This window comes from Lepisma saccharinum, chromosome 7, assembly GCF_977018435.1.
Source record: "Lepisma saccharinum chromosome 7, izLepSacc3.1, whole genome shotgun sequence".
Classification (NCBI taxonomy): Eukaryota; Metazoa; Arthropoda; class Insecta; order Zygentoma; family Lepismatidae; genus Lepisma; species Lepisma saccharinum.
Window position 1 is genome coordinate 10,585,672 of NC_139235.1, and position 22,243 is coordinate 10,607,914.

At 38.2% G+C, this 22,243-nt stretch overlaps 1 protein-coding gene across 1 annotated transcript in view; it reads left to right on the plus strand.

Annotated features, from left to right (window-relative positions):
• The window catches only part of LOC145990134 (TBC1 domain family member 30), a 185,478-nt gene that overhangs the window by 58,568 nt on the left and 104,667 nt on the right, over positions 1-22,243 (plus strand). Inside the window, exon 2 of the mRNA XM_083125797.1 lies at positions 10,342-10,506. Coding sequence (XP_082981923.1) covers positions 10,342-10,506 — 165 coding nt within the window. The remainder of the gene's footprint in view (positions 1-10,341; positions 10,507-22,243) is intronic.

Genomic DNA, 22,243 nt, shown 5'->3' on the forward strand with positions numbered 1-22,243 from the left:
CGATATTATCGGTGGAGGGACTTATTTTTACCTATGTAGTAGGTATACTTATAATTGGACATTAATTGCTTAAAATCTAATTTTGATATCGAATGCAACACAAACACAACACCATTTTAAGTTAAACCCAAAAGTCAAACTGTAAGAAAATTACATTAGTCAGATGAACGCACGAGATAAATGAGACTCACTGCAGGTTATATTGGCAGATTTTGGATTGGATTCACAAGGTCTTTGGGGAGTGAGATGGGAATGTTTGATTGTTTTATTTGGTTTATTTTACTTCGCATTTCTGCCACTTTTGGCTAATCGCGAAGATGAGTATGAACCTCTGGCGTCATAGCACGGAGGCCGGCGAGGTGGGAATGTGTTTTGGATTTTCTTTGTAGATGCGAAAATCTTGAACTGTGACGCGCACATGCTTTTGCTTATATTACAGTTTACCTTTTCACATAAACGAGAAATTGAGATGTCACTCTAAAACACACCCATGTATCTGCCTTTAATACCTTTATATACGAAAAAACACCTTGGTCGGGTCTTCACATTGTCCACCAAAGATTGAAGAGAAAAAAAAAAACTTTTGAGCGTATGGCTTTCCTTGCTTCCTCTGAGATCTGAAGAATTTCGTTTTTGTATATGTACTTTCAGTGCTTGAATAGTGCCATTAGGTACAGCTAATTACATAACAAATAAATGCTTTGCTAAATGTTTCACAAATATTTCAAAGTTTGACTTCCTACCAGTTGATCGGGAACCATCTCAACTCAGTTTTTTTATTTTTTAATACCACGGCGTATAGATGTCTGAGAAAGTACCAAATGCATGGCTTCTAAAAGGCATTGGATGTGGTACACATCTGCCATAAATTGATTAAATATATTTTTATGCGTGCGCTATGAGACTTGAAAAACAGAATGAACTGAACTGGAACTCTATAAGTATGATATATTAAATAATGTGGTTTCTATATCCAGTGGGTGGGAGATGACTGGGTTGGGGTGACTCAAGATCCTCCTCACCCCCTGTAATCTCAACCTGCATTAAAATGAATAGATGTATCTTTGTTCGCAATTTTTACATTTCGAACTCCTGATATTCCATTCTGTTAAATCAAAATAAACCCAGAACGAGGTCCAGAGATTTATATGTTTCAGAATGAATACCTGGTTTTAAAATATGTTAAAAGAAATTCTAAGAATAACAAAGAAAAAATAATTATGCAAATTTTGCATTAAATAACAGGACATTTGTGTGTTTCTTGTTTTTATGCAAATCTTGGCGATATTAACTATACGTAAGCTAGATAATGAATGATTGCTGTTATATCTCTATTATTTTTCTATATTTTACCTAATCATATAATAATAACAATATGAATATGAATTACAATATGAATTAATTTACATATTTAATTAATATTTTAATTAAATATAAGTATTTTAATTATTATTATTTATTATGATCATTATTGCGACACTTGCTTGGACCACCTCCGAAATGTATTTCTAGATACGTGCCTGCTAGGTATAGGTACCCGTGAAGTAGTATATATATATAATATGGGAGGCTGAATTTTGTACCCCTCCAAATGTAAAACGTTCCTGCACTACTGTACCCTTACACATAGTTCCCATCACGGTCGATGCATTTGTGCCAGCGTTTTATCCAACCCTCAAAACCAGTTTGTGCTTCGTTGCATGAGATTCGAGGACCTATAGGAGGTTAAAACAGCTTTGAAACGGTGAGGCAGGGAGTATTCTGTGGAATTCTTCCAAACAGGTTTTGAGGGCTGGAAAAAACGCTCGCCCAAATGCATCGAACGTTATGGGAACCATGTGTAAGGGTAACTCTGAGTAGAGGACGCTACAGGCAAACTATATGTATGTTCATTGTTTCAATCTTTCCATTATTAAACAAATTATACCTCAACAGCAAAACTTTTTGATACCTCCTCGTATGATTCAGAATGTTATTTGCTATGATTATTGATTACCACTTTAAAACGTAAAATAATAGTTTGATATTAAACACATCCAGTTTCGTAATTAAATATGATGATAGTTGCACCATTAGCACATCGGAAATGAAAAGAAGCACAGGGTGTGAAATCGTGGGGGGGACGGGGGGATTTCCCCCTACCAACAATCTTGGCCTCAAAAATCCCCCCGCCAAAAATTCCAGGGGGAGAGTTTTTGTTACAACAAACAAAACATAAACAATTACTTTTATTTTTAAATATACTTTACTAAGAATAATATCGAAAAAACATACAAATTAGTGTAGTTATGAGTATTGAATGCATTCTCTCTCAAGAGATCATTAACAAATCTACATCAATACGCACAATTAAAGTTAAACAAGAATGCAAGACATTAATAACTATGAAATCTAATTGATTTATATTAACATAAAGCATAAACAAAACCAAAACTTACACATAATAAAACCACTTCAACTATTTCATAATTTATTAACATATTTAACCAGTTACTAAACGAATTTGTTAGCTGGTTTGCAATATCTGATATGTATAAAAGTAACAAATTAGTTTCCTTTATGTAATTAATAATAATAGTAATAATAATATATTTTTAATTGAGTAATTTATTTTTGCTTTTAATAATACACATATAGGGGGGAGAGGGTTTGTAGATTAAGAACGTTATCCCTTCACCAGTTTTCAATGATTTCGCACCCTGAAGAAGCACTAATTTAGGAACACTCATGAGTCTCCCAAAATTATTAGTTTTACCTTCATCATGTTCTGCTTATTCAGGGTGTCTACTAGTCATGACAGTCAAGAATAAGTAGAGAAATCAACAAGTAGGTCAAAAAGTCAATATAAAGTCAAGAAATTATACTTACGTATGGTCAAAAATGTTTGCTATCTCAATGACTTTCATGCCACTTTTGCTTAATCCCGAAGATGAGTTGAATGGTGGTATGGTAAGATGGACGAAAGGAGGATCACAAATGTATAGGGACGACAACACAAGCCCCACATAAGATTATACTGGATGTGAGTCCAGATGCCAGAGCCTCGATAGTGTGCCAAATGCAGTCCAGTATGCATTAATAGATAAAGCAAGTCTTGATTCTATTCTTAAATACAGCTTCAGTTATAATCTTGACTACGTAACGTTCTACCTGTAGAACTGGGGATCGAGCCAATGGGGTTCTGGCTCATCCTTAAATTACTAAACTTGCTGGCTGCGACGGCCCTAAAAGGGCCAGATGTGAGGTACTAAACTAATGCGTAATTAAATGATATAACGGATGTTTTAGGGTAACAGTTTCATACATCGGAGACACATTTCTTCATTTTTACAGAAGAAACTACTTACGGAAATGAGTTTCTCTAAGGTTTCCAACGTTAGTCGAGGTATTTTCTTTCATCGTGGTATCTATTTGACCGGGAAATCATGTCAGTGTTTCCAACTCCCCCTTTTTTTAACTATGCTTGCCTAACCTAACCAAACCTAACCTAACCTTATCAAATGGTTCGTTGGGCTATCCGTTAGTTACCCGTGCATAATGTACAATTTGCACACGTGACGAACACGATAGTAGGTATTTTTCGGTGAAGAAGGTTGAAAACACTGATATTCGAAAACAAAAGAAGCGATATCATTCGCAAAGTAAGCGATATCGCACCGTTACGTGCGTTCGTTAGCACTTAGAAAAATGCGTTATTTTAGTAGAAAAAGTGTTTGTTTTCGTGTAAAAAGCATAATGGTACCTTGAACTATGTTCCGCAATACACAATTGGTAAGTACAAACCATGCGAAACACAATTTATCCGATTTTAATGTGTCTCCGATCTATGAAACTGGTACTGTACCTGTTTTAGTCCTAATACTTCTGACTGAGAATGACAGGTTACAGGAATAAGGAATAACTTACCCCGTTCGGTACGAATAGACTCTCCCCTAGCAGTGTTCCTCCTCTCAGGGATGACAATAAAAAAAAACCTGCTTCCTAGATCACCTGATTTTGTTCATGTCGCACCGACCTTCATTCACCTGGCTCAAGGTGAGCCACGGCCGCTTCCTGTGTAAAACTTCTCTTTCTCAGCAACATCTGGAAGCAAGTCTAGGCAAGAATCTACTCGTATGGTGTATGTTACGACTAGCCTTTTGGAAGGGGTTTTTCCATTAAATATATATTTATTTTCTTAATTGCTAATTTGCAACTTTACCTAAGTAGGGGCAGAATGAATATACAAGTAGGTTAAGATAAACTTTAAAAAAAAAAGGTCAAGAAAAAGTCATGAATTTTGGATTTGTTTTATATTATTCCTTTACATATATTCTGGGTAATGGTATGTTGTTACAATATTTTTAGTACTCTATATTTTATAATAAAAAAATATCTCCATCGAAGGAATCGATATGGATTAAAAGTTTTAACTTTAATATTTTTCTTAAGGGGGCAGAGGAGCGTATCGTACCCAAGGTATTAGGTAAGAAGTATCAAGTCTTAACATAGCAGAGAAAGGAATGCTGAATAAGTAATCAGGCAAAGGTTAGGTTATTGACTTGAGAGGAGTATGTGGCATGAGAGTTGGAAGGGAGAGAGAATGGACAGTTGGCGAGTGGACGGGACAGAGCAAGGAAGTTGGAGGGACGATTATTGGACAGTGGTGCATGAGGAGAGTGAACTCTGACTGGGAGGTCAGATATGTGTGTCAATTACCATTATTGAGAGGACAATCTATGGAATAACATTCATCTAGTTGTGAGGCAAGTATTATCCTCTTCGTATCAATATCCACATCGGTTCAGTCATGGAGAGTACAGAAGCTCAATTACTTTACGTGTGAATTCTTGTGCCATAACTTCGGATGTAACCTTTCGCATATATTATACTTTAGGCTAAGCGAGTGATAATCATGTGAAAGATGAATGATGAATAACTACACCACTCAATACAATCTAAAGGTTCTTGGTTCGATCCCAAACGCAGAAGTAACATTCCGTTACGTGATGTAAGCTGAGTTACGGTATGGTAGACATCCTGTTAATGCTCTTAGGTATTAATACGAAATATATAAATGTATTGTGTATTTTGTGTATTGATTGTTGATATTATTATTATTATAGGACACGTGTACTACTTCAGACTGAAGAACAAAATCACTCTGAAAATTGGTGGTTGTAGGCCACGCATGCGCAAACTGGAATAGTCCAGTGGAAAATAAGGGTGACAGGCTGCAAGAATAACGCAGATGGGGAAGCAGGTTCAGTGAAGACCGCCTTTTCTAAACTTCGAAAGGGCTTTAACAGCTCACACACACACACTAAGACGAGCAGTAATAAGAGACCCGAGCACGCACAAGTGAAATCCTGATCTAGAACATGCAGCATAGTTTCATATGTGTTTCTGCGTAATTCTTTTGTTCGTTCTTATTACCAAACTAGTACAACTTTCTGGAAGTGCCTTGTACTATGAAAATCTAAACGAGAGCCGCCGGTCTCCGTGGCGGAGTGGTTAGCACAGCGCGTCACGACCCCCGAGGTTGAGGGCGTCAATTTTATTGTCATTACTAGAGCCCGGAAGTTCAGGCATTTATTTTCGTTAAAATAGGCAGGCAAAAAGGCATTTATAATGTGGAAAATAGGCACTAAAAATGAAAAAAAGGCAAAATAAACCGAAAAAGGCACATTTGGAAGTCGCTTACTTTTATCTATAATTTCTGGCAAAATGTTAAGATCTACATTGGGAAGAGCATTTCAATTTTCTCCGTCTTGATTGCACATAACTACAAGGTGTTTTTTTAAGTTCTCAACATTCATTGATAGTCGTCTATCAGAGAGAATGTTTTTCATAATAGAAATTGATCTTTCTACTTCGACAGAAGTTATTGGAGCATACATATAACAAGCTAATGTAGCTGGACTCATTTTGGTAACAGCATTTTCACCTTTTAGAATATCACAAATTGTTTTCAATTGTTTCAAGTCCTAATTTGCACTCACTACCCGTTAGCACTTTTCCGCAACAGCTCACCCCTTTTCTCCTGGCACTCCCATCATCTGCTGCATAGATTCCTCGAAGATTTTCATGGATGCTATAATTGTAATTGTCTCTGGCAATGCACCATAATGTGCAAAAGTAAACTTGAATAGCACAGGAGTTTTTTCACTTCACGAATTGAAGCCGCTTCATTTTCTGGAAGAGCATCTATCACCTCACTGATTTTTTGAAGGTTGTTAGCATAATATATAGCTGCTGTTATCCAGGTTCCCCATCTGGTCAAGACTGGTTGCGGAGGAAAACTAAGCTCAGATGCAACTTCCTTAAATTTCTGGGTTCGAGAGGGAGATTTCAGAAATATTTTCTTTGTGTTCGAAATCAACCTGTCCACTTCAGCAGTCAATCATGCACAAGGAAATGTTAACCGAAAGGCAATATCCTAACTGAGCATAAAATACATTTTTCTCACACTTTTCTCCTTCAGCAATGTTGAAACATGCACGAGTTCAATATTACTTAAATAAGGCGAAAATTATTCACATAATAAACGGAAGAAAAATAAATGCCAACAACGTCTTTTGGGAGAAAAATAATTTATATACACATTTTTTAAAAAAATGGTCAAATTTCATTGAAAAAGGCAAAAAAAGGCATTATAATTAAAAATAGGCAGTGGGGTCCCAAATAGGCAAAATAGGCAAAATGAAAAGGCTTCTAAAACATTCGAAACATAAGAAACGTATATCCGGAAAAATTTTATCAATGCAGTAGATAAAAAGAGGAATTTTGCCAAACCTCCGGGCTCTAGTCATTACTCATCCTTATCTTCGCGATTAACCAAAAGTGGCATAAAAGCGAAGTAAAATAGATGAAAACAATCAATCTAAAATAGAGCTTTGTGCCTAGTATATGAACGCTATAATGTTGAGAACAGAGAGTTGGATTGGTTCAACCCTAGCAGAGAAATCCCCACCACATTAATTCACATTGCCCATTGATCACAAAGGGATTACGTTAAATTTTATTTTGCTACATCAACGCACACACGCACAGCACAATTGGTTTCGCGCCAAACGTACTTTATTCCCGAAAGCGTGAATTGCTGTTGACACCTCGCCCTCCAGGCAAACCGCAGGATAATGATGTGGCTTTCTGCGACTGACGATGAACCGGATCCGTGTGGGTGAGATGATTACACTGCGATGCCATTGGCTGTTAGAAAGACTGCAAACGAATAGGGGTTGGGAGGAGAGGAAGGGTCAGCTGAATAGTAGCTAACTTACTTAGTCTCTGGCATTCCTAAAATCGAAGGTTCGTTGCCGCAGCAACATATGTTTTGCAGCTGTCTTTATCTGCGATGTCCCCACTCAGGATGTCCCAATTCAGGAACCGCTGCTAATTGCCTCGGTAGGCAGGGTGCGAAATCTTGGGGGGACAGGGGGGATTTCCCCCCACCAGCAATTTTGTCCTCAAAAATCCCCCCCCCAAATTTCCGGGGGGAGAGTTATTGTTATAAGAAACAAAAGATAAGCAATTACTTTTGACTTCAAATATACATCACTAAGAATAATATCGAAAACACACATAGTAGTGTGGTTGTGAGTGTTGAATTCTCTCTCTCTCTCTCGAGATCATTACCAGATTTACGTCAATACGCATAATAAAAGTAAAACAAGTATGGAAAACAATAATAACTATGAAATCTAATTGTTTCATATTAACATAAAGCAAAAACTAAATAAAAGCTTAGAAAAAACACCAACTATTTCGTAATGTAAACAGTTAGTGAAGGAATTAGTTTGGTATCTTATAAATATCTCCCATGTATAAAAGTAACAAATTAATGTCTTTATATGCATTTAATAATAATAATAATAATAATAATGTATTTTTAATTTAGTAATTTATTCTTATATTTAACAACATAAATATATATATAGTATAATTTATAAATATGTGTGGGGGTGAGTTTGTAGATTAAGACCTTTCCCCCAACCAGTCTTAATGATTTCGCACCCTGTCGGTAGGGGAGGGAGCTAAGGATCGATTTTTGAGAGGATCTTATCCTTAGCCTGAAATACTACATGTATCCATTATAAGAAAAAGTACTGTGCTTTATGGGAAGTTTTTTTTTCTTTCCTCTGATATATTTTGAGTATATTGCACATTTTCCCCCTCATTTGTTAGTGGCTGGAAGTTGCGAGAAAATAATCTCTCGTTTATTGCAAGATGGCAAAGGCAAATCCATAACCAATTGGAGCAGTTTACGTCATTATTACAACCCATCATGGAAGTACAGCGCCACATTTCAACCTGGTGGCGGAACATTGAAATAGTTTTTTTTTTTTTATTGATATCCTCTTCCCCATGGTTTGCATAGTGAATTCACCAAATTTCAGAGTTGTACGATGCCTCAAACAGGCTACAGAGAGCTCTGAGTTACGTAACTTTAATTCTGCCCACCCGGTACCAATATGAGATAAGATACCTCGGTCCGGAAATGCACCAATAGAAAGTTATGAGACAAGACATTTTGGGGGCTTCCTTTGCCAGTGGACTAAGACAACTGAAAGATGCGGCCTGTAGATTTAGTACGGTGTATGGTAGCACTCTATGACGAAAACGTTACAGTAGGTGTTCAAAATGGCGGCCCCAAGTGGCGAAAGAAGCTCCGTCGTATCCGCTCTGGAGTTGTTCTGACGATAGCGAGGATTCTTGCCAACAGGTCCTCCTCACTCAAACGATTGCCGATTGGGTGCTGAGCCGAGGGACACTCTTTGCACCCCCTCCTGGCAACTATCCTTGCTGCCTATAATTTCGTCAGAATCACTCCTGAGATGTTACAGTAGATGCGACAGAGTTTCTTGCGATGCTATCGTGCCTGCATCGACTCGGGGGGCCGCCATTTTGAACACCTACTGTAACGTTTTTGTCATATAGTGCTACGATACACTGTAGTAACGTTCGTATTAAATCTATAAGCCGCATCTTTCACTTGTCTTATTCCACTGACACAGGAAGCCCCTAAATAGTTTTGTCCCATAACTTTCTTATGGCGCATTTCCGGACCGAGATTTCTGATTTCATATTGGACCTTGGGTCAGTCTCCATCCAGCCTGCAAGTTTGGAACAAGGTCACTGAAACACCCTGTATATTGCCTGCCACACCCGTCTCTTTAATTTGATGAAAATACACAGTTCTTTTACAAAAAGATGTTACAATATATGATTGTATCTTAGTCTCCAAGTCTCTTGTTCTATCATTGGTCTATAAATCCTTCTTAAATTTCCATCTCTACGGTAATCTCAGATGTCTCATTCGATGACCAGCTATCACTTCTATAATATAAGAATGGTTCAATATTATTTCATATAACTTTTTTGGTGTTTTTGAGTTCTTAAATCCACTGGGACTGGACCTACAGTTTAAAGTGGAACCACGATTTGCCTCCAATGTACATGTAATTTTGTTTTAATGCACTTCACTAGTTTTAATTATTAGCAGGAGAGAAAAATAACCTTAATTCACCTGATCAATTCTCCTTTTGACTTTACCGTTCTCATTTCTCTGTATATCTTTGTCTAAATCTTTGTCGATATTTTAGAAACTGGTAAATGTGAAGATCTAAAATTTTCTGAATTTAAATATCTTGATATTTGATATCTGATAACGTGATATCAGGCTTTATTTCCGTCCATGACAAAGAATACTTTAATTGCGTCTTAAATATTTATAAACCAAGAATTTATTATAAAAACGTTAATCAGAGAATGTAAACATAAATTATTTAACGAGAATTCAAAATCAATATGGATATTTGGATATTTTCCCAAGCATACGGAAAATCAAAATTAAAGTTCAGAGTTGCTTTAAAGATATGTAAAAGGTGAAAAATGCCAACGAAAGTTTATGTAAATACTAATTGTCAGTTTTAATATTTTATATGTTTGTACTTTTGCATTATTTCTATTTTTATATAGTGTGTAAGGTTTAATATTATTTATCAATTTGTTTTTTTTCTATTTATTTTGCAATATTTCGATTTTATTGTAATTTTCTCTGTTTTCATTCATCTTATATATTGTGTAATATAATGTCATTTGTTAATTTTGCTACCTTCTGCTTTTCACTACGTATACGTATTATTATTATCATGTTCACTATGTTTCACTCCTCTCATATATAGTGTAAGATAATTGTCAAATGTGTGAAGTTGCTTCATCTCTGTGATCTAGTGAAACAGCTGTGGGTAATGCCAACGAATTCTCTGTACCCCTCTTCCATAATGTGGATTATATGCTTACCTCAAAATATTGACTATCGTCATTGTACTCACTTGTAATTCCACATTTCTCCAACAGATGTCACTGAACTGAGCATCATGGTGGCGACGCTAGAGACACATGTGCACTTCGCGGGAAGCTTGTTAGTGCGGCAGCTCAAGCGGCGAGACGGATTGGTTTCCAAGAGGGACAAGCAGTATGACGTCATCACAGCTTTCCTGCAAGCCTTGTCCGAGAAGAGAAGTAAGTGGGGCATTTCTTTTTCATCTCCCAACAGGAATGGCAGCGTAATAATGACTAGATGACTGAATTACCTCAGAATATTGACTCAATTACCTTAGAATTATAAGAAAATGACTTTAAAAATAGCTACGCTGTACTGTACAAGGTCAACGAAGTTAGTAGTAAGATGTGTTTTATACAGCGTATATTGATACACTTGTAAGTTGAATTGTATCTGCTCCAAATATGCTGTATAAAGAAACAAACTGCCGGAGTACTAAGTGAGGTGAGTGTATCAGATATGTTGTAGTATCCGTAGCAGGCCCGTAGCCAGGAATTCTTTGCAGGGGGGGGGGGCAAAGTCAATCCTAGAGGGGGCAAATTTTAAATATATTGTCACATTGGCAGATATAGCAGGGTACACAGAAAAGGGATGATATCTTGAAACTGGAAAAAAAAAAAAACTTCGAGCAACATCAAATAGCAATATTTCGATGATGACCTTTGCAGATTGCTAAAGAATATAAAGTTTAACATAAATAGGCTAATACTGACTGTATCTACTTGATATTTACAGGTCGATAATGTTAAAAGACGAGTAATATGTACCAACAGCTTTGGACCTCTCTGCAGAACTGATTAAGCGTGCCCTTTATAAATCATGCTTCATAATGATTCCCTCTAGTTTCCAGTAGGCAAGATTTTTACGTACTACAAAGGAATCTAACGAGAATCCAACACCATTGTGTTGTGTTATGCAAGGAAAATCGAATGAATTAAATAATAATGGTTGCATATTATCAACACTTGATGAATTGTGTAAAAATTTGAAATACATTTTTTTGTACTTGCTAAAACATGAAAACATGGGTCCCTTAGTCCACCACGGAATCTATTTCCTTCAAAGGGGAGTCTCTTGCATCACTACAGACAATGTTTGCGTAATGGTTACGTTAACCATTTTGCAAAATATTGTGTGAATTGTATTACATTATAGTTGAAATACATGTTTTGACACCTGGGAAACAAATAAGAATCCCTTGATTGATCAATGAGTTCTTGGATTACAATGTCATCATTAATATTTCATATTAAGTTTCATAGAAAGAAATTGTTTTAATAGAGCGCAAATAATTTTACAGGACGCCATGGAGAACTTAAATTTCTTTTTTCATATAGATGGTTTGGCTCCCAGGGCCGACTCCTGCCGCCCCTTAGCTATCTATGGCTCTGGACTTGGACTATAAGAATAAAAGGAAATGCGAGCGAAGCGAGCAAGAAAATTTTAGGAGATGTATTTTTTATTTGTATAAAATTTGAAATCGAGGGGGGGGTGCAATTGTCCCTCTGTCCCCCTTGCAAGTGCCCTTTGCCGTCTGGAAGAAAAATGCAAGAAACACGTAAAAACTAATTCCATCATGAGTATTCAATTGTCCTGCTATTCTTAGATTCTCCTAGTCTTGTTATTTTACTTCAATGTTTGCTTCCCCTAGAATGGATTTCCGTCCAAGGTCGGTGGGGGGGGGGGCAATGTCCCCTGCCCCCTTGTGGTTGCGGCACTATTTATGAGTGTATCTTCATCAATTTCACGTCATCACTCATTGTTGCGATTAGCTACGTGGCAGAAAAGCAAAGAAAAGTAACAAAAATCAAATATCCACTCCCTCCTCTCTCTACCATATGAATCACTATTACCAAAAGGTAGACTTGGGAAACAAAAATTTAAGCAGTTCCAAGTTCATAGCAACACATCCAAGAAAAACATCCGAACACATTAGGCACCTTTAATATAAGACTACTCAAAATGTCACAACTGTTCTAGATACTGAAAATTGCGAAATCATTTCCCGAAGTTTGAATCTGGAAGTGAATTTTCCCCCCAATCCTGATACGACATTATATGGAATCCCATGCACCCTAATAATGATTGATTGATTTGGTGTTTTAAGTCCACTTTATGCACAGTAAGGCTAATCGGGACTGGACCTACAGTTTAAAGTGGGATCCGAACCACTATGTGCCTCCACCGGGTATCGAACCCGGGACCCCTTGATTACAAGGCGACGACGCTACCACTGTGCCATCGGGGAGACCTATATACACCCTAATAAATCACAAAATCAATAAGTGTCTTTGTTATGTTGCTAGAGTAACACATGATATAATTTTAAGGATTAGTGCGAATTCTAGGTAGGAATGTGTTCTGCATTTTTCACAGGGGGGCAAGGCAGGCTCTCAGGGGGGCAGTTGCCCCCCCTGCCCCCCCTCTAGCTACGGGCCTGATCCGTAGTGTGCCCTCCCCTTTCGCTTAGGCTCTTGCCTCTCTGAGGAAAGTAAGCGATGTGATTTGCCACTTGCGGGGTTGCTTGTCCTACGCGTCACGGCAGGTGCTCGAAACAGCGAATCAGACGAGAATGTTCTTGAAATTGCCCGCGCTCTTATGCTATTGGAGGCCGGAAATAAAACCGGTAGTATAGATCTACCAACTTATTTGAAACCCTGGGCAGAAACAAGTGGCGCTAGTGTCGAATGTTTAGGAGGGGAGCTCGGGAACTCTGGGCAAGGGAAGGGATGGCAGAAACACGTGTTTTCCCCCCTGTGTTGCCAAATCTAGAAGTGGGCGTGTGCCGTGAAAGGTTTGCAAGTAAACAAATACGTTTCTAGACGTGGTAATTCAAATAACATAGCATAAGAGAGAGGAGGGGGGGGGGACACTAAAGTTAAAAACGCCAGCTGTCTCGCAGAAGGATATCAACAATTTAAACACATAAGATTAATATTCTAAATTATGTAAACTATAAAAAAAAAATATGTAAAAAAAAAAAAAGAAAAAAGCATGAATACAAGTTTCATCAATGTAAACAACAGGCCTCCCTTCGTTGCGGAACCTGTTGATCGCACGAAGATATCTTGCTCTCCAAACCACAATGTTGCTTCGTTCAACCAGAGCTAAGCGAGAGTTTCTACATTTTTTAAAATTTAAAGCCTATTTGTTTCATAATTTTCCGTAATGTTTCTCGCCCCCCATGATAATTAATTTCTTCCTTAGCAATAGCTAAAAGTTTCAATATTGTAGGAACTTCTCTTTTCACTACGTACATTTCATGGACAATTTCTGGTCAGGGGTTTGTAAATCTTTTTTCTCTCTTTTCAGTTTTTTAAGCAATGACTCCAACCGTCCCGTTAGATATTTTGATTTGATTTGATTTAGTTTATTTTACTTCACGTTTTGTGCCTCTTGGCTAATTTGCGAAGATTGGGATGAGTGATGAAATTGATGAAAGGACATTCACAAACAACCAAGCCCGACCGGGATTCGAACCCGGGAACCTTGGCGTCGCAGCGCCCGTTAGATATACTGCTCTCTTTAGGGGTTGATCGCGAGGATAATTCCACCCTTCTCTTTTCTCTTCTTCACACTTCTCGATGATTCGTAGTAGCAAATTTCGCTCACTGCTGTGCACAACTTTCGACACTTTACACTTACTCAAAAACACGTCTACGCACATCAACAACACTCCTCGAATTCTTGAAGAGAGTAAAATTAGCAACACTGTGTCAGCGGAAGTGGGAAGGTCCTTGCCTGACCAGCGCCAGAGCAAACACCGGGGATGAAGGAAGGGGGTGGGGGAGGCTGGTTAGTTCGCATATTTTCCGAGGTTTCAGAAAGCTTGGTGGATCTATACTTTAGAATGTAAGTTTTGAATAAATAAGCGCTGAAAGACTCGTTTACTTGCGAAAGTACTTGAATGATCTAACACGTCTTTATGTCATTTCTCTTAATTCAAATTTGTCTTTTCACTTTGTAAAAGTTCATTGCCTCTTCCTCCAAGTTATGAGGCTATTGAAAACTCTGTTTTTGTGAACGTAAAGCACTAGTCCCAACGTAATTAGATTTAAAATTTCGTTCATTTATTTACTTTGTTTCAAATACAGTACTGAAATACCATTTACACGGAAACTGTAGCAACAGGAAAACAAGAAGAAAACAGGACGATACAAGATGGCACAGAGAAAAATTAAGTTACACGTACAGTCAACGACAATAAAAATGGAACACCAGCAATGCGTTGTGTTCGTTGCCTAACCTCACGTCGATGACCGACCTCCAGTGGCAGCGATTAGGTTCCAAAACCGGGGGCAAAGACGTTATATCTCCCTTTGTAGATAAGATTTAGCATAGTGCGGGAGCAAATGTGATGAAAAGTGGGTGGGAAACTGCCCCACCCCCCTTTCTCGTCCCATCTAATTACCGCTCAGTAGCAAATTTTCAAGAGGAACTTCTGCTCTCGTCGGAGAGTTAGGCAACACACATTACATGGAAGCCAGTATTTCAAGCAGAGTTTTTAAAGGTCCAGGAATATTAAATAAATTCAATTCCGGTTCAGGAAAGAAAATCAGCAAGCGTATATGGGTTCTGGGCCGGAAAGAACATTCTTATGCAAAAGTATTTCAATTCAGTCCAGGAACTTTATTTGCGGATCAATTTAAATTCGGTCCAGGAACCTTTTTTCAATGAAGCAATACGTAACTTGCACCGAATTTAAATTGTGTGAGAAAAAAGGTTGCGGTACTGTTACGGAACCCAAGATAACCCATTAAAATTTATGAGTTCCTAGAGACCTTTAACAACACTGGATTGTCGAAAACTGTGTTCCGACAAGAAAATGCCAATATTTGCAAGTACGTTAATATGTAAGTAGGATACCTGTAGAACGTTTTATAATGAACACTCAACTTCTGTTTTAAATAACCAAGAAATCTACGACAAATTATTATTATTAGTCGAAGGAAACCTTCTTATTTCTGACAAAAAGACAAAAACAAAACAGAAAAATCGAGGTCTCTAATAATTGTTTTTCTCCATATATAATTGACTAATTTAAACCATAAGCATGGTTCGAAAAATCTAGTACATTTTCAATTTTAATGCATATATTTCATGCCTATTCCGGCACGAAACCTGGTGGTGTCCGGCAATAACTGAGTAGAGGCTGAATAAAGTGCAACCAGGAAAAATGCGAGATACCACTCAGAATTCAGATTGTCCCAAATGCAGGCAGTCACGTTATGGGCAAATTACCACGCCCCTGATTTCCCACAGGAGAGAGGCTATTCATTGTGTATTCTTGAATGGGTTTTTACATGCATACGACGTCACATTCCCTGCGAATGCTCCTTCATCATGCTGAAATATTGATGGACCGAAATCGGTACTGGAATTTCAGAGTACCCGGAGAATCGATATTTTCAGCGCGGAAATAAAAATGCTCTAATTTTTTGTTTCGTAAAGGACTGAGTATTGTTGATAAGGTATACATTTTTCTTAATTTTTTTTGGATGCAAAAGTGAATATTGATATTTTTTCTGCCATCGCGTTCATTTGAGATATATGCAAGACTTTAAAACTTAGTATTTGGTACAAAGTTGATTGGTTTAAACATTTTGTGTCGAAAAATATACAAAATACTGATCATGTTAACCGTATTATCATTAAACTGAAAAGCTCAATATGCTGACCAAGGCAGAAATTTATTTTATTATAAAACATAAACTAAACGTAACGTTTCAACCTTCTAGCAAGGTCTTCTTCAGACTCTGCACCAAGTACAATTGTAACAAGGTACAAAACAGGACGATATATATACACAAAAATTATATTCTGTGTACACATAACACTAAGACACATAACGCATAAGACTATAGTCTGGAGGGAGTAATTTTTGTGTATATATATTGTCCTGTTTTGTACCTTGTTACAATTGTACTTGGTGCATAGTCTGAAGAAGACCTTGCTAGAAGGTTGAAACGTTACGTTTAGTTTATGTTTTATAATGAAATAAATTTCTTCCTTGGTCAGCATATTGAGTTTTTCATATCATGGAAAGGCTTAATGGTGTTATAACATTAAACTGTAAATAAACATGGAAGCTGATATTTTGCAAATTATTATTAAACAGATTGCCAAATTACAGCTACAAAGACTATAAAAATATTTTAAGTTACAATTATATAGTACATCCAGAATGTTTTATTTTCACTGGAAGAAAAATTACTGAAGTTATTATAGTTTCATTAACACACTCAACAAACACTAGGTTCATGCATGCAGTATCAGAAACAGAAAAATGAGTATTTACATAGACTGAATAACTTTTTATTTTCTTTAATCAAACTGTTCAAATATTTTACAATATCCTTTACCAGAAAAAAACAACAGCATGTGTTAATATGCATGGTGCCAAAACCCATACAAGCAATTTTAAGCATGTTTTTTTTAAAAATCGATTTAAATAAAAAAACACCAAAAATGATTTTTTTAAATAAAAAAAACATGAATTTTATCCACCGTGATTTGGTACACACAGGAGATTTAAGCGATAAATGCAGGTTTGACCAGAACCCGTTCCCGGGTCTCTGCCATACCGTGCCATTGTACAAACTGAACTACGGGGTAAGGCCTGGTTTCGTCTGAGTTTCCGCCGAAGTTTTACCTGTGTGGAATTGTCTGTGTCAGTGCTACCGCAACGGAATCTGTTGCCTTTGAAACACTGACACAATGGCATTGTATACCAGAGAGCCGGGTTCGAGTCCTGGTCGAGCCTGCATTTTTCGTCGAAATGTCTATGTAAGACTGTCAAAGATACATTTTCTAAATGGTAAGCATTACGCTAGAATCCACAAACTCCCACACTTTAGGGCCAGGGTGTAGTTTGTAGATGACATTGTGATGAAGAGACATTGACAGAGGTTCAAGCACGTGCAGACTGGAGTCTGTGCCGGCCTTCGTGGTGGAATGGTTAGTACAGCGTACGTGCTACGATCCCATGAGTTCGAATCCCGGTGTGGGTGTTCTTTATGAGTGTACCTCATTCTCATCTTCGCGGTTAGCCAGAAGTGGCAGAAAAGGGAAGTAAAATAAATGAAATAAATAAATCAACCAATCAAGCTACCGTTGCGGCTACATGGTATTCTGGCGCAAAAAAAATGATTCTATCCTGCTGAAGTGGCTATGTGAGTTGATCTTTCCGTCGGATTCCCGGCCTAAACGTGTATGTTCCATGGTACGAGGGCAAATCGAAAAGTCTTTGTCCCTATTTTTGTTCAGCCGAAATATTAGTGTCATTGAGAAATCTTGTACATTAAATGCAATAGGTTTTTCTTGGAACGGCCCAGCGTTAACTCTCTGCTGCTCCGCGGCACGGCGCTGCTGTCAGTTTGCAAAGATGGCTGTAGTGCTCAACACGTCCACGTCGTATGAGTAGCGAAGTGTTTGTTTTACTTTTCTATGAAGCAAGGGACGAACGCCCATTGAGATCCATAGGGAAATGCAGCCCTCGCATGAGAACAAGCGTCTCGCTTTGAGAAGTGTGCGGTTGTTGTGTTGTGAGTTCGAAAATGCCTAAGAAGACCTTCATGACAATGTGCGGTCCGGGCGTCCTCGCTCCTCGCTCACAACGGAAAACATTGCCACAGTGATGCTCACGGTCTTCATGCCACGAGGTGACACCATCAACGCTGACAGCTATTGTGGCACACACACTCACGTCTGCGAGCTGCCATCACGAAAAAGCGCCAAGGGATTCTAGATGTGGACAATGTAGTTATCCTCCACGATAACGCCAGGCCTCGAATGGGAGATTCTCGAGCATGCACCGTATGGTGCAGACTTTGCCCCCCCCCCCCCAAGTGATTTCCACGTGTTCGGTCCACTGAAGAAGTTCCTGGCAGGACAGAGGTTCATTTTAGACGATGAAGCGAAGACCGCTGTCCGGCAGTTGTTCCACGATCAACCGGCCGAATTCTAGAACGGGATCTCCAAACTTGTGGTGCGATGGGACAAACGCCTGAACCGCTGTGGTGACTATGTGGAAAAATAGTGCAAGGTACATAAAACAATTCCTATATTTTGATATCCCTGCATGTTTATTATATCGGCTGAAAAAAATAGGGGCAATGACTTTTCGATTTGCCCTCGTATTTTATTCCTTCATCAGTTACGTCTACTCCATGCCTGGGCAACCTGTTGTATTTGTGGAAGAGCGCTCTTGTATGCACGTGTGGACTCCAGAGCGAGGAGCGCTACTGTAGCGTGGTACGAGAAGTATAGATCGACCACAAGGAAAAAAACCTTGGGACGAGAAGTCCCCGCGCAACTTTCCCTTCTTCCCTCCACCTCGGGCCATAAGGAAGCATGGTTAACTCTCCCCCTCCCTTACTCGCGGGGGTACGGTGTACATGACTCGCGGGTCTGCGCAGGTTGTTTTGCTCGTGGTTCCACAGTAGGAAGAGAGCGGGGCAGGATTCTTCGTCGGTCGCGTTGTGTAGTGGGAAACCTCTCATCGCCTGATTCGTGAGTAACATTACAGTGTAGCGTTGTAATCATGGCAGAAGAAACGGGAGGAGGTTCCTTGTAAAGGAGGGCGCCTTCCCCCTCCCCTACTGCTCACTGTTATTGAGGTGGAGTGTACAGCCGTGAAACTCGCACCGCACGGAGCACCCGCTGCCATCCACACATGTACGCGACTTACTCAGCTTTGTCTACTCTTTAGTCATCCTCATCGTCGCGATTAATCTAAAGATGCTCAAACGCAATAGCAACCCTTCTACGTTAACCCTTCTTTTAGTACGAGGAGTATTGTTAACTTTGAATCGGGACACTGAGGAACGAGGTCCTCAAGCTTCCTCTCGCCACTCCCACTATGCAACCCTTTCTCTTGGTATACTTTTGCGTAGATTGCTTATCATAGCTGTTATTTCGCCAAGAGCGGTAGTGTCCCGTTTAGGATTGGAATATGGAAGAGGATTCTAGTATTTGTAGGGAGAAGTTTCTGACCTTGGTGCCTATTAATAAAACCAAGGTGTGTGTATATATATGTTTGTGTTTTCTAAGATTATTTTACTTGAGGAATAAATATAATAAAATAAAAGTATATACAGAATATGAATATAAAATATAACAAACAAAATCATATATATGTTTGACCAGTGTTTACAAAATTTCTAAATTGACTTGTATATGTTAAGGATTTGGTTGGTGCTGATTTTCAGCTTGAAAATCGTACGGAAATTTATAATGATAAATATAATAAATAGAGCCCGGAAGTTTGGCAAAATGCCTCTTTTTATCTACTGCATATATTGATACAATTTTCCCGGATACGTTTCTTATGTTGTTTCGAATGTTTTAGAAGCCTTTTCATTTTGCCTATTTTGCCTATTTGGGACCCCACTGCCTATTTTTAATTATAATGCCTTTTTTGCCTTTTTCAATGAAATTTGACCATTTTTTTTAAAAAAAAATGTGTATATAAATTATTTTTCTCCCAAAAAACGTTGTTGGCATTTATTTTTCTTCTGTTTATTATGTGAATAATTTTCGCCTTATTTAAGTAATATTGAACTCACGCATGTTTCAAAATTGCTGAAGGAGAAAAGTGTGAGAAAAATGTATTTCATGCTCAGTTAGGATATTGCCTTTCGGTTAACATTTCTTGTGCATGATTGACTGCTGAAGTGGACAGGTTGATTTCGAAGACAAAGAAGATATTTCTGAAATCTCCCTTTCGAACCCGAAAATTTAAGGAAGTTGCATCTGAGCTTTGTTTACCTCCGCAACCAGTCTTGACCAGATGGGGAATCTGGATATCAGCAGCTATATATTATGCTAACAACCTTGAAAAATTCAGTGACGTGATAGATGCTCTTCCAGAAAATGAAGCGGCTTCAATTCGTGAAGTGAAAAAACTCCTGTGGTATTCAAGTCTATTTTTGCACATTATGGTGCATTGTCAGAGACAATTACAATTATAGCATCCATGAAAATCTACGAGGAATCTATGCAGAAGATGATGGAAGTGCCAGAAGAAAAGGGGTCAGCTGTTGCGGAAAAGTGCAAACGGGTAGTGAGTGCAAATGAGGACTTGAAACAATTGAAAACAATTTGTGATATTCTAAAAGGTGAAAATGCTGTTACCAAAATGAGTTCAGCTACATTAGCTTGTTTTATGTATGCTCCAATAACTTCTGTCGAAGTAGAAAGATCATTTTCTATTATGAAAAACATTCTCTCTGACAGACTACAATCAATGAATGTTGAGAACTTTAAAAACACCTTGTAGTTATGTGCAATCAAGACGGAGAAAATTGAAATGCTCTTTCCAATGTAGATTTTAACATGTTGCCAGAAATTATAGATAAAAGTAAGCGACTTCCAAATGTGCCCTTTTTCGGTTTATTTTGCCTTTTTTCCCCATTTTTAGTGCCTATTTTGCACATTATAAATGCTTTTTTGCCTGCCTATTTTAACGAAAATAAATGCCTGAACTTCTGGACTCTAATAATAAAATACTAACTTGGAATATATGATATTATCTAGTAAATTTATTGAGTAATATAGGTCCTTAGACCTTAAGCCTCCCAAGGAACAGGAGTTGCAAGTATCTGGTCTTCCAGAAGTAGGACGTTCCAAAGGCTTCTTCTTATTTTGCTTTCAAGGAATTTAGGCTATCTTCTTCATTAAGAATAAATAATGAATAAGTAATGAAAGATACATTTTATATATATTAAATAATTAGAACATACCAAATTATAAGTCCTTAGACCTTGAGCCTCATAAAAGAATGAAATGAAATGGACTTCCAGAAGAGAAGGAAGTTCTAAGGGCTTCTTCTTCATTCCATATAATGATTCTCATCATACCAAAGTTCACACTATACCAGTTCCCAAATTTCCATTATTCACTTCGCGTCCATACATAGTCAAATCTTGATAGAACCACACTTAATTCCACTATCAATTCGTTTCACAGGAACGTCAATGTCCTCACAATCGCTAATTAGTTTCCACCAATTACCCAACGACTTTGCAAGTCACTAGTTTTTCGAAGTTGCACTGCCTCTTAAGGATTTTATGTAGAACTTCCTTCGATTCAAGGCGGTTGGACCCTCCTCATAATATCTTTGTTCATTTTGTGTCTGTCCATTTTCTTCGGTCTTCTGTTTTGACGATGGGATCTTCCTTTGTCTGATTCGGCTACTTCTTCTTATTCCAACTTGTCGGGTGGTACTTAATGTTGAAGTCTCATTTCCAGAACTAACTCGAGATGCTGATTTGTAGTCCATTTCTTCTAATGACGAAATTAGTCCAGCCAGTCTGTTAATCCTGCCGAAGGTCTTGATGCTATGGATTTCCTGTGCCAGTGTGACCTCATCTAGACCCTGCCTTAATCGTGGTATCAGACTATCAGAATACTTTTTACAGCTGACTATTGCATGTTCCAGTTTTCCTTTCACCCTACATGTTAAGCACTGATCATCATTGCTAAGATTAAATCTTCGAAGATAAGTCCTACATGGGCCATGACCCGTCATGAAATGGACCATACTCCTGCTTGGTTTGAAGAAGGAAAGTTTCATCCTATCCTGTACGTCCGGTTCTAGTCTGAGCAGATTCTTGGAGTTGACTCCACTCTTCTTGCCAAGAGTTCCATAAGTGTTGTTTAATTTCTTGGATGGAATTGACCCGAGTTCCCAGCAGGTCATGTGCCTTTTCTTTTAGTCCCTTTTTCCACCAGTAACAAGCGGTACTTTGTCGAACTTCAAAGTCTAAGGGGAGTACCCCAGCACCAGCTATTATCGAAGTCTTGGATGTTGTACTAAACGCTCCGAGGATCCTTAACAGGACATTCCGTTGTGCAAATCTGAGACTATCTCTGATTTGTTTTTGCGCTGTGAGATGCGCCCAGACTGACGCAGCA